Source organism: Lepisma saccharinum, chromosome 9, assembly GCF_977018435.1.
Source record: "Lepisma saccharinum chromosome 9, izLepSacc3.1, whole genome shotgun sequence".
NCBI lineage: Eukaryota > Metazoa > Arthropoda > Insecta > Zygentoma > Lepismatidae > Lepisma > Lepisma saccharinum.
The window spans coordinates 7065539-7080006 of NC_139237.1; the positions used below are offsets into that span (position 1 = coordinate 7065539).

The 14468-nt window shown below is 35.5% G+C and overlaps 1 protein-coding gene across 1 annotated transcript in view; it reads left to right on the forward strand.

Moving 5' to 3' along the window:
* Nucleotides 1-14468, forward strand: part of LOC145992323 (uncharacterized) — a 797619-nt gene that overhangs the window by 400719 nt on the left and 382432 nt on the right. The window contains exon 4 of the mRNA XM_083128704.1: nucleotides 2451-2826. Within this exon, the coding sequence (XP_082984830.1) occupies nucleotides 2721-2826 (106 nt within the window). The 5' untranslated portion in view covers nucleotides 2451-2720. The remainder of the gene's footprint in view (nucleotides 1-2450; nucleotides 2827-14468) is intronic.

Sequence of the window (14468 nt, forward strand, 5' to 3'; positions counted from 1 at the left end):
TAAGAGTTTTTGTAAATTTTAAGAGTACATTAGTATCTAATTTGTTGAACTTACTTAAAGCTACGTCCAGAATTCCTACCAGTGCAGATTAGGCCATCTAGTCGATTATTGGAGTTCATTTAAATCTCTTGTGTAGTAGGGAAAAATAACAGTTTTTTTTTTGTTTTTTTTAATGATCCCTGAAGAGTGTGTAAAATCACAAGATCGTCGCAGTCAATCGCTTGTCCCACGGCGCCGAATGTAGCCGGGAAAACTTTCCTTCAAGTAATTTACAACTCCAGTAGCGAAATGAGCTGGAGACCAATCTTCCTGCCAATTGATAGGATTGTTTTCAGCTTCGGGTGGAACAAGTTTCGGTGAATCTCAAAGTAGAATTCTACAAAAGTTTCCATAAAAATGTAAAAGTTCCAACAACGGAAAGTTCAAAATTCTGTGTTACAGAAACCGTGTATAAACAAGAAACAAATACACTCGAAGGTTCTAAAAAAAATAACGGTTTAATTAAACTTCTGGCATAGAATTTCCCGCTGAGTTTTTTACTCTTACACGAGCTGAAAACATGATGATTGATTCTCCAATTCATAAAAAGAAATATGAAATAATTATAGCTAGTGTGTGCGGGAAAAAGTTAAAAAAATGGAATTTTTACAGCAGACACTTTTTGATGTATATTCTTTTAATAACAAACATTGAAGACATGATTTACATGTTTGATCATCACTGTTTAGAATATTTACACATGACAAGCATAAAATAATACTTCTATTGTCACATTCAGGGTGACTTAAACGAAAACAATATAAAATCACAGTTTGTGACTTAAGTGCTCTTTCCAGAACCCCCTAGATTTGTTTATTTAACACAGTTATTGAATAACTTATAACATTTTTAATGTAAATTTGTATCCACTATTTAACATTATTTTCAGTACATATTAAGTATCAGTACCATCCTACGTTCCTGTATTTAGGAACCAAATGTAAATATGTGATTCTGTGTTGAAGAATGCGATAAATATCCCTTCACGTTAAGGAGAAAGTACGAAGATGCATACATATGAGATAATTATTATTTTATTCACAGTAAGGATAATTGGGGCTGGACCTACAGTTCAAAGTGGGATCCGGGCATCGATTATATATACAGGGTGCATCAGACGTTATAGCGCAAACCGAGACTGTGAAAAGTACACGATAGTAGAAGCAAAAAAGTCTCAGTAAACATGGGGTTGCAAATTAACACTTTGGGAGATAATTGAAGCATTTCACCGAATAACGCTGCATTGCACATTTCTGTGAAAGCGAGAACAACGGATAAAACCTGTTATATGTTACTGGACTACAGTAGAAACAACATAAAACCTTATGCAAAGACAGTAGCAATCTTTGGGCAACATCCGACCTTCTGACTGGCCAGCATGTAACCTGTAGAAGCAGCATGTTTTCACTGGTAACTCAGCACATTCCCAAAAGTGCCATGCAGCGTTATTCGGTGGAATGCTTCAATTGCTAATGTGTGGCTACAATCTGCCACTGACTTCATTGTTTGTAGACATTGTGCGCTTGTTTCCTTGCGCACTACCACGTTTCTTTATTTATAACTGAACAGTGCAATCAGCCAGATTATTTCCGGATAGGCTTCCGAGCTTTCGAGAGCTAACGTCACTCTCGTCTTCAGGGATTGAAGTGATTGAAGTCGATATTCGCCTCCAGAAAAGCTTCAAGAATTATGTAACATACTGTACTGTACAATATTCCTTGTTAATAAAAGCAATAGTAATATGTAGCGAAGTGAACATCTTAATCCTGTTATTTGTTACTAAGTTGGACACACGTGAAAAGCATACGATGTGTATAAAAAATGAGGTCAGTGGCGGATCGTAACCATACATTCGCAATTATCTCGAAAACGGTTCGTAAGCGACCCTGTGTTTACTGAGACTTTTTGCTTCTACTATCGTGTACGTTTCACAGTTTCAGTTTGCGCTATCACTTCTGGTACACCCTGTATATATAAGGGGGCTATCAGGCGTTGAGAGCTTGTGTAATTCATTATCCTGTTAAGAAATTAGACTCACATTATACATATTTATGTGTTTATGCGTGTATTCTTTATATCTATATTGCTGGGCAAAAAAACACGGACACTTTAATATTTTAATATCTGAATTGCAATTACTTATGAATTACGCACTCAGTTAAGTATTGAACAATTGAACAATATATTTGTTTTCTGTTGAATATATTTAGGTTTTTTATTTCCAATAATTTCTGTAACATTTAGTTAGCCTTCGAATCAGAAATAATTCTAAATTATGAGTTATCACAAAAAATGCAAGTGTCCGGGTTTTCTTGTCCAGCAGTGTATGTAAATGCTTGTTACTGTACCAATATATATTTGTAAGTGTGTATATAGACATGTGATTAATATTTATTTCCTTCTGCTTTCAGATGCAGCCCCGTGGCCGATCCGTGTATTCCGCGTCGCGTTTAATTCCGGTGCTTCTCTCCGCGATGGCCAGGTCTTGCGAGTGACTTTGGAGAGAAAGACTTCCTGCAAATGGTGTTCGCGTGTGAAAGTGCTGCAAGTGTTTCGCGTTAGTAATGAAGCGTTTCTAACTTCGCGTTTCATCCGGAAATTCTGTCACCTGCATTCGCTTCAAAACATAAAGTTCGCAAGAAACGATGCTTCAAAACTAACAACACGTTCCTTTAAGAAACATGGAAGGATTTAAACTTTTTCTCTTTATTTTATTTTTTATAACACTCGTGTACAACCCAGGAAGACCTCAAGTTGCTTGGACGCCCATATATGCTTTCGAAGGAAGTAAGTACACTAAAATTAGATTATCATTAGTTTGTTTATTAACAATGAATTGAATTCTAGTTGTAACATTTCAGTCCAACTTTTTAAATGTGGAGTGTTGAGGCCTTCCAATCCCTCAATCCTAAATGAGAACTTGTAACTTTCAGTAACTAATATAACTTAATCATGCTTTGTGTTCTGGCTACTACCTTCCCACGGTTTATAGAATCATGGAGCAGTGTTAGTGTATTTTTCTAAAGTCATTGGTAACATATAAGCTAAAATTGAAGCAGCAGAGGGGAAGTCGTGCAAGGTGGCAAGTAACGTGGATTCCATGGGAAGTAGTGTGTTCCACCAAATTCGTTAATGCGAGGAGAATTACTTAATTGGCATTACTTGAGGCTTGGTAAACATTTAAGGAGGTCAAACAGTGCATGGAAGAACAAAGCTGTGGGCAGCCCGTACCAATTGCCACCCCACGCAATTAACCAATGAACTCGACGAGGTCCCCATACAGCACAAATCTCCAAGGGATATTCATTGGATATCCACAATGTCCTGATCAGATCCACAGATATTATGGATATCCATTGGAAGTCCATTGGATATCCAGAAATGGGTATATAAAACTCATCCCATTCTGGATATCTATTGGACGTCGATGGGATATCCAGAACTGGATATCTAAAACTGATCCCATTCTGGATATCAAATACAGAACCAAATATTCTTCAAAACTGGATATCTAAAACTGATCCCATTCTGGATATTCATTACGTAGCTAGAACTTGTACAAAATTGGATATATATAATATATGTAAACAGGATGTGTTTCGGATATTAGAAAATGAACATAAATATTTTTTCGTACTTTATCGTGCAATTGAAACAATAATTGCACTCTGTAATTTGAGTTTATAAACTTATTTAATATTATTAGGCATTGAAACTTAATCCTAGAATCAGAAACGCTACAATACAATATAGACTAAAATCGATTCAATACTCACTTATAATGTCAGAAATATCTCAAGGGATATACATGTGATATAAGATCCATGTATATTAGCGATATTCATTATACGTCCTTAAACTCCCAACCCGGATATTCAGAGGATCACCCGCGTGGACATTGTCTGTGTCCCAGCGAGTTACGCATGCGCGAAGTATAGATGAAAGTTGCTTTGTGTCTCGCTCGTTGTCGCTAGTTTGAATTCAGGAAGCTGCGATACTTGCATGTGTCAGTGATGAACAAGCTCAATACTCTGCTTATTACATGGTTATGTGTGTGAATGTAATACATTTTTAAGGTGTGTGTGTTTTATGTGTTTGTATGCGTCCGTGCGGTGATGCACGCGTTTGTGTGTGTGTGTGGGGGGGGGGGTGAAAGAGAGAGAGAGAGAGGAGAGTCCTTGTTATAAACGCATGTGTAAATCTATCTAAATTTAGTCCAGATTAATCTTGAAACAATTGACTTTTCTAATTATCTGGATACAATTGTCGAGTCCTTACACTCTTCTGTACTAATAGCTGTAAACAGAAATGTTCCTAAGATGGTGCATCAAAAGAAAGAAAGTTGTTCTCCTTGGATAACACGTAGTATAAAACGTATGCTTAACAAGAAGAAAAGGTTTTATTATAAGTACATTAAAACAAATAAACTTACTTGGTATGCCACATTTTATTTATTAAGGAAAGGAATTAAGAGAAATATCAAATATGCTAAGTGTAGATATTATAACTATTTAAATTCCTGTTTCCCTAGTGACAAGGCTTGTTTTGGAGACTATTTAATGGGTCACCTCCTAAACTGTCTACTCTTGTCACATCTGATGATAAAATATTGCATGATGAGAAGGAAATTGCTGATGCATTTATGAGTCATTTCAAGGGTAATTTTTCTAAACCTCAAGACACTGATCTTCAGGAATCTGATTGGTATTTTAATCCTATATTTCCTCCTGTAATCTGTGAGAAAGATATAATTGATGTCTTCAAGAAAATTAAGGCTAGAAGTAATTCTGGTCTCTACAATATACCGAATTATATGTTCAAAGTATGCGGTGATATACTTGCACCTGTCTTGTGCATAATTTTCAACAAATCATTAAAAACTGGTATCTTCCCCAAATTATGGAAGGAAGTAACTTTGGTGCCAATTCAAAAGATAACTGGGAACAGCAAAATTTGTAATTACAGGCCGATTACCATTGTAAATATTTTTAGTAAGATCTTTGAATCTCTTATACACAAATCTTTATATTTCAATACTAAGAGTATATATAATTAATGAATGTCAACGTGGGTTTATACCAGGAAGATATATCTATCAGTTCTGATAACTGATGCTTTTCAATCCTTCTGTAAAAAGAGTGAACTAGATGTTATATACACCTTGATTTATCCAAAGCTTTTGATATTGTCAATCATAATTTATAAGTGCATAAACTCAACTATTATAGATGTGTTCCTAGATATTGTGCTTGGTTCATGAGTTATCTTTGTAAAAGAACTTTATGTGTAAGGATGACATCAACATTTTCAACTCCAGGTAAAATACACAAATGAGTGCCCCAGGGACCTCCATTGGGACCTCTTCCCTTAGCTATCTATTTGAATGATATTTCTAAAGTAATCAAGCATGCGAAGTATATATTTTATGTTGATGATATCAAGATATACACTGAAATAGACACTGATGATAGACATGTTCAGTTGCAATCTGATCTGAATGCAGTCAGTGACTGGGTGGCTAATAATCAACTTGTAATGAATACAGAGAAATCCATCATTATCACTTTTACAAGGAAAATTCAGTGGTGCAGTTATAATTATAAATTAGACTCATTTGTAGTTAAAAGAGTTCAAGTTATTAAAGATTTGGGTGTCGTTTTAGACATGAGGCTTGATTTTAAAGATCATGTATATGAAATTGCTAGAAAAGCTAGAAAGAAAAGCGGCCACTTAATTAAGAAATGGTCGAATTAAAACAATCTATTACTGTTAATTCAGTTATTCACTGTGTATGTAAGGCCTATTTTGGAATACAGTACAACAACTTGGAATTTTGCATGTAATAATAATACGAAAGACATAATTGAAAATGTACAGAAAAGATTTGTCTCATTTTTATATTTTAAATTCAGACTTTTTAGGTTTTATTATGAATATTATATTTTGTTAGACAAACTTAATATGTCGTGTCTCTTGGAAAGAAGAAATATTAACGATTACAATTACATTTCCAAACAAATTAATGGAAAACTTTATCTACCGTATTTATTATCTAAAATTATACTTCCGAAACAACTGCTCTGCAATATCTGTAACTTTTTATTTCAGACATAATAAGTATTTTAATTTTCTTAACATGTGTAATATTACTTTTAATGTGTTTTTAACATATGTAATTACATTGTACTTTTAAAATTATTTTTTTTAAAATTTAACGAAATTGGTACTCTCACTATATTTTATCATGTAGTACTCATTTAATTTCTTTTTCTTATTTATAATATTGTGTATATGTCATCATGTATCATCACAAACTGCTGTATTAGGTATGTACGCTCAAAAATGTTTTTTTTATCTCTAAATAATGTCCAGATAAGATCCAAATGTAGCCTAAAAATGTACTTTTCGTATCCATACAATATCCAAAGTACGTACAAAAGTTGTCTAAATCAAAGCATAATGTCCAGATAACGTCCCACTTGATGTCCAAAACATGTCCAAAATTGATCCGGAAATGTTCATAACATATTCATTTCTGGATATCCCCTAGGTATCACGTATTCGGATAAATGGATATCCAGGAGGTATATTGGATATTTGTGTGGTGTATGAGCCATCTGCGCAAAAAGTTGGAATACGCAAGTCACTGTGAATGTCGGCCTCAATGCTATGGAAACAGCATCGGTAACGTTGGGATATATCAACCTTCGTGCTAAGTGGGTACCGACCTATTCTCACACGGGAACAAAAAGATGAGGAAATGCAAGTCTGTCAGATCTTGGCTGAACCGTCGTATCACATCTACCGTATAGTCCGGATTTTGCACTTTCAGATTTCTATATCTTGGGGCGATGTAAGATGCACATCGCGCACAACATGTTTCCGACACCGACGCTAATTTTGCAACTGTGAAAAGTGAACGAGTGTAAAACTTGGAAGTCAAAATTTGTTTTCCGTTACCTCTTTGAGCAACTAAGCTAATCATGACTGGACCTACAGTGTAGAGAGGGATCCGATACACTATGAGCTTCCACAGGAGTTTGAACACGGGACCCATTCATTCAGGTATACCCTGTACCAGGAATCTCTGGAACAAGTCAGAGCATAGCGAAAGAAAAAGTGGGAAATCGAATGGGCAGAGCGAAGCAGTACACGTTCCTCTATGGCTGGTAACTGCAGTCGCTTCAACCTTTCCACGCAATCCCGTTCCCTTGCACGTGTTCATTGGTGAAGCCACCTCGTGCCACTACTTGCACAGGTACTTGTTTTAGTTCGCTTGCTCAAGAGATAGCTGAGAAAAGTATTCTCATTTGTGATTATGAGTAAATTAGTGTTTTTTGCAAGAGATTACCTGTACTGAAGTCTGCCGTTGTGCTCCCAGTAGCTGTTTTAGCTTCCGTGGCAATACTCTCGGGGCTACCCTCTCTTTCAGAACTCGGTTAACATGTTGTCAACCTGGTCTCTTGCTGTGTGGGAATAATGCTGCATGAAGGCGGGAGGCGCATTGCGGTAACTTAAGTGGAAAGCTGTGACGTCAGGTATTGTTGCTGGGCTCGGTGCTTCAAAAAATGGGGGGTTGGGAAAGTCATTTCAGGCAAGGAGAGTACTTGAAATTCTAAAAAAAAAAAAAAAAGTGAATAACTCGAAATGGGAATTGAAAGATTGGACAATTGGTCTATTGTGCACTCGTATGCTGGAATGCAGAATTTCCAAGTTTACCTTACCCCAGAGAGTGCCTAGCGCTCTGGTAGCCATAGTAACTGACGATAGCTGAAGATTAGACTGACTGAGGAGGCGAGGAATGCATTTTGGAGAAATGTGAATAAGGAACATGTTGAATCTTAAAATATTACAGTTTAAAAAAGGCTGTGATCTATAAAATTTGGTTCAAAACCGTAACAATTATTTGTTAAAAAAATAATATGTATGATATTAATACATCTAATTTTAGCATTTTAACTCATTACTCTACTAGTTTGAGCTGGTTAAAAATGAACACATGCTCCGAAGGTTATTTTAACGCTGCTTTCGTATGTTAAAAATAATTTCACTCTATCAAGTACTGCACGTGTATCTTGCAAATCGGATATACGAGGGTAGTTCCAAATATTCCTGAATTAAAATTTCTTGTTAGACAGTGTAGCCTGGAATATACCACGGCTGCAAAAACAACATCCTTCCTTTCTCTCTCTCTCTCTCTCTCTCTCTCTCGTCAATCTTGTCTTCCATCAGAGTTGTGCCAAATTATATTTGCTTCAAACTAAAACAAATTCGAAATAATAATACAGCAGATGAAAGATATTGATGGAAATATGTCTTTACGCAGTGATGTCGAATCATGGCATGGACAGCATGTGTTCAACGCAGAATGCTGAGATGCATGAGTTTTCATTCAAACATCTCAGGTGCTACAATTGTTCTTTAAGGGTCACCACATCATTTTTATATTTTCAGTTTACAGAGTAAGTCCCTAAATTTGTTGCCTCTCGGTCACAACAGCAGGCGACGGGAGTTCGTCGGCACGAGATGGCCACGTGATTTTCATGGATCCATGGGAGTTATGTCTAATGCGGAGCCGAAAATTGATTTTGTGAATAAGTTTTACAGGAATTTTACAGTATAGTGCGATTTGAAAGTAGTCGTAATTAAATATGACATTTCTAGTTATGTACAAAGCAAACAGATACTATAAAGAGCAATGAAGATTATGCAGTTGTGATGTACAAGATGAACGACGTGAAATAGTTATGTGCTTATGTGCTCACCTGGCTTTCCAAACTGACCGATGCAGTCACGTAGCAAAGAGACGCAAAGACGAATATGGTTGCTAGAGCCACTCATTAAAACACAGGTGCATATCTCATCGCTTTAAGCGGTGTTAAAAATAAGAATAAATTTACTACATAGGAAAATTACTGATTACTATTCTGGTTTGATTACATATATTTTGTTGAAAATCCGCCTCTTTGCAGTATGTGCTATTCAACAACGCTAACAAGTATAGATCTGCCTTTTGAACCATCTCGTGTATTTTCGAAGAAGTCATAATAACATTAAAGACCCTCTAAAGCATGGGTTATGGAATTATCGGTTAGCGTTGATTTGAAAGCTATTACAACACTTGGGCAACTCTTAAGGTACTAACATAGTCTACAGGGCGAGCCAAAAGTCCAATTACCCCTACGTATTTTGCAACTAGAGAAGGTTATGGTTTCAATCCTAAATCTTGTTTCATGTGCCTGTGTGTTGTGTATGGAACTCCCAATTCTTGTGATCGCTTGCAGACTGATTTTATTGGTGACCTTTCAACAGATGCCTCAGTACACGTTTCTGCTCTCGTCGAAGAGCGTCCGTATCGGGGTCTGTCTTTGATGGAACCGGTTTCGAAAATATTTCTCTCCCATGGAAATATGGTTTGGTTTGGTTGGGTCGGCTTGTTAAATCTTGCAACGAAAACCCTTTGGATGTCCTTCATTAATTTTCTCATGTGTCCAGGTGCTCATGACAATCCGTTCCTCCAAGGTATACGTTGACTCGTCAGCCATGGTTCATACGATCTGTAATGACACAATGAAAGACAAATCCTGAGAGATACATCGCTATCTGCACACAACTACTACTACCACTTACAACTACAACCACTAAGTATCACTACGAGCCACTACCACAGCACAGACTCACATACCTACGGGGTAATGGGACTCTTGGCTCATCCTGTACTTTATTGACGAGTGAATGAGTGGCCCATACCACAGTGAAGCGTACGGAGTTAGATGTCAGCTTACAGGACAACAGTTACTAACAAGAAACTGGGATCTGGAAGGAAGTAGTTCTGCTGCCTCTATATCTAAAGTTGAGATGAGGAAACGGTTCACATATAATTTCTGTACAAATAGTACAAAATTCCTCCAGAAAGAGATTAAATTATTATATTAAGCTATTAGTAGGATCTTTTATTATGAGATATTTAGGGGTGACGTAGGGCTACATTTCGTCTAACTACATATAAAGTGTAATCCTGGAATATTTTGAAATACCCTCGTACATCCGATTCCCATTTTTTTCTATAACTCTTACATTGTGATGCATATTAATAAGGAAAGGAAAAGAATTCAGAACATGAAACATACTTCACACATTAGAAACTGACTGCCACTTTTGTCCTTTTCTTTGGGTGTTGTACATGACGAAAAATAAACTTTAAACAAAATGTTTTCTACCTGGTAAAATGTACTTTTCTTTCTTTGCTTTTTCTTCGTGACTGTTGTCGCAATGTGAGATGTTGAACACCTATGTATTTTGATTTTTCATCTCCTGATGATATACTGTGTTCCAACCTAAATACATCTCCCTCCCTGGAATTTGTAAGACGTGTCTCATAATTGACTTTTACAAGCAATTAACGCAATCTAATAAAATACATATTAAGTAGTCGTAAGGGAAAGGATGCTATTGACATCTATTTGAATAGTAATGACATGGTTTTGAGTATGAACCAATGAAGTCCCAATAGTCCTCCTGTCTAGGGATTTTTTTAGAATTGTGACCATTTTAATCCTTACTAAGTAGAAATTATAAAGCAGGATGTGTCGATCTTATTAAGTTCGACGTTAAATAGGTTGAGGGGTAAGTTTCTAATGCTTAGTATATCAATGATATTAAATTATATCACTTTAATTATTGTGGGTCAACAGAAAGTCACAAAATCTCCAAAGAAAGCGAATGATCCCTTTACAATGTATATAACACAATCTAAGTTGCTGGTCAATAGAAGACTTGATCGTTAAGTAGGCAGGGGTTTGGAGAATCTCTTTCTAATTATTTCATACATATTTCAGTAGAATTATTTACGCTTTGGTCATATCTGGAACCTTTTTTAGGGCATTGCCGGGTTAACTCTTGAATTTGGATCACTTTGGGAGAAATTCGTTCATAAATGAAATATCCTCCCTTAACACACACATTTCGACCTCCATGACGGACTAGTTAGCACAACACGCTACGATACCGGGCTTCCAGGTTCGAATCCCGGCCTGGGCATGAGTGTTCTTTGTGAGTGTCCCTTCATCCGTTTGATTACATCAACACTCATCCCCATCTTAACGATTAACCAAAAGTGGCAGAAAGACGACGTAAAATATGCCAAATCAATCAATATTTACAATCCATCCCTCTCTCACTCATGCCAGTTTGTGAATCTACAGTTAATATGAATTGCGAAGTTATATGCAGACAAGGCTAAGTTTCCATTTGTCTAGATGGATTTTTTTTTTAAAATTCTCAATTTCCACTAATGTAGGACAATTGTATTCAGTTACGACTGAAAGTTCTCAAAATAACTGACGTAATTTGCCTCAAAGGTACAGTTGTTGAGACAAATTTCATAACTGTTAAATGCCATTTCATTCAGCAACAATTTTGCTATTTGACTATCACGCTCATACATTTAGCAAAGTAAAATAGATCTTGTAATACTAACATCAATTAAAATGATTATCTGTTAAGTGTATTTGTGATAAATAACATGAATATTAGTGAGTATGTAGTACTGTTGATCAAGGCGTGCCGAAAACGGGAATTAGAGCTCACTCCATTTCTGAAATTATATGAAAAAACTGTAAAAAATTAATCATCTTTCTTCTATGCAATTTTTAAGAGAGAAGTGTACATACCTAAAATCTGTTTGTTAACTATCTCCTTCATACAACACCCTAAGATCAATGGGAATTTGCATGAGAACAATTGCAGTTTTTTTAGTCCACTTAAAGCTCATATAAGGTAATCGCAGCTGGACCTTCAATTTAAGATGGAATCTGAACCATTTTGCAATTTTTCATGACCAGCGATCGAATCCGAAGCTTCCCAATTATAAGATGACCTCCATCGGAGAGGCCTAAATTGCAGTTGTTATCCTTACTTTGGTAAAACCAAGCAGCATTATTGTGACTTTTGCTTATCATCAGGGAAATAATTTATAGTATGTAGTAAAAATATGCTAAATATGTACATACATATTTAGTTATTTTCTCCAAATATGGAGTAAAATATGGACTTAAAATTGTAAAAATTTACCTTTAATACAAGAGATACATAAAATACAGTACACTTACATTACATTAATTGTAAAAGAACACAAAATGTGTTTTCATTTTCTGTTTCTAAAACAATAAATAAGAAAATTTTGTTGTAAGTGTTCGAATGTGAAATTCCTTCTGTTGTCTGTTAAAATGGATTTATATTGACTAAAACTGGAATCAATATCGCAAGCAATAATGGGAGTATATTTCCAATTTGTCAGTTATTCGCAAGAAATTCACCCAACTCTATCGGTCTCACAGGACCATGTAGTTATTGTACAAATATGTTGAGAAATGTTCTGAAAAAGGGAAATATTATGTAAAAATAAATAAAATATGTAAAATATGAGCCAAACCTAATATACGTACAATTATGGAAAATGAAAACTGAATTTTTCGAGTCTGCATGCCATGAAAAATACAAAATATAACTGATTTCAGCTTCATACATAAATATGTATTTACATATAAATCCGTTCCCCGCTTATCATATTACGCAGTCCAACACCAATGATTATATCAATTACTAATTGCTAAAATAGCGTCTAATTATATTAATTGCATGTTTTAAGGACCTTTAATGCATTCGATGACTCAGGCCACCCTTGAGTAAAAATGCATCTATAATAAACACCAAACCAACTGATGCGACACATTTACAATTAATGTTTAAATCAGTAACTAACTAACTCACTAGCCTTCTTGAACCCGAAGGTTCATGGCTGCAGCAACACAGGCTTTCCATCTGTCCCTATCTTGACCAAGATCTATATACTCTTTTCCATCCCTACCGATTTCTAATTATTGATAACAACTCGTTTGAACTAGTTTCCAAATTCAAATACTTAGGAGTAATATTAACAAATAAAAATTATATTAAAGAGGAAATAAAAAGTAGGCTTAATTCAGGAAATGCATGTTACTTCTCTCTTCATAAACTTTTGTCTTCTCGTTTAATATCTAAGAAACTAAAAGTTAAAATATACAAAACCGTAATTTTGCCTGTAATATTATATGGATGTGAAAGTTGGTCCCTTACATTGAAAGAGGAACATAAATTGAGAGTATTTGAAAATAAGATTCTTAGGAAAATCTTTGGACCTAAAAGGGATGAGGAGAAAGGTGAGTGGAGAAGGTTACATAATTTAGAACTACATAATTTATATTCATGTCCAGATATTATTAGAATAATTAAATCAAGAAGACTTAGGTGGGCAGGCCATGTGGCACGAATGGGAGAGGAAAGAGGAGTTTACAGGATTATTGTTGGGAAACCTTATTGTAAGAGACCTGTAGGAAGGCCAAGACGAAGATGGAGGGACAACGTTGAGATGGACCTAAGGGAAATCGGTAGGGATGGAAAAGAGTATATAGAACTTGCTCAAGATAGGGAAAGATGGAAGGCCTGTGTTGCTGCAGCCATGAACCTTCGGGTTTAAGAAGGCTAGGGAGTTAGTTATTTAGTTAGTTTGACATATTAATGAATTTCCACCATATTTAATTAACTCAGCTGGTATTAAATCAATGCCAGTTGATTTGTTATTCTTTAGCCTTTTAATAGCATCTTCAGCTTCAATCAAGTTAGGTTCTGGAACTAAAGATTCTGCTGTGTGTACTTCATTTACTTCTGATTTATCTCCTACATGGACATTTAAAAGGTCATTAAAGTAGTTCTTCCATCTATTTAGAATATCGCTTGGGTCAGCTAGAAAATCACCGTCTTTATCTTTTATCAAGTTTACTTTAGGTTGCCACCCCTTTCTAAATTCATTTACACCTTTATATAAATCTCTGATATTTTTGTTTTTGCTGTTTGTTTAAATCAGTAAAGAAGTAATAATAATGCGTTTTGGAGACTTTAGAATTGCTCTCGAAAAGTAGTTGAATATGCAATTCTGAACATACTACAGAGTATGTATTGAATTAAATTTCAGTGATCCTAAATTTATGTTTCTAGAAGGCACATAATTTGATTTGATTTGATTTGTTTGACTTCGCCTTTTGTGCCACTCTTGACTAATTTGCGAAGATGGGGATGAGTGATGATATGATGAAATTGATGAATGGACACTCACAAACATCCATGCCCAGGCCAGAATTCGAACCCGGGACCCCTGGCCGGAGGCACATAAGGCTTATAAGCTGAAACTTGAAAAACAATTGTTCAAGGACACGCTAATGGCCTAATTATTTTGCGTGATGCGAGTTCAACAACTCAACTGCAATGTTGTCGTGAAGTATGCAGAGTGGAGATATCGGAGTTATCCACTAAATGGCATTTCTAAAGAATCTTCCCCGAAAAAGCCACTCATGGAGAACACAAATGTAAATTGTATATTTCAATTTTCTCTG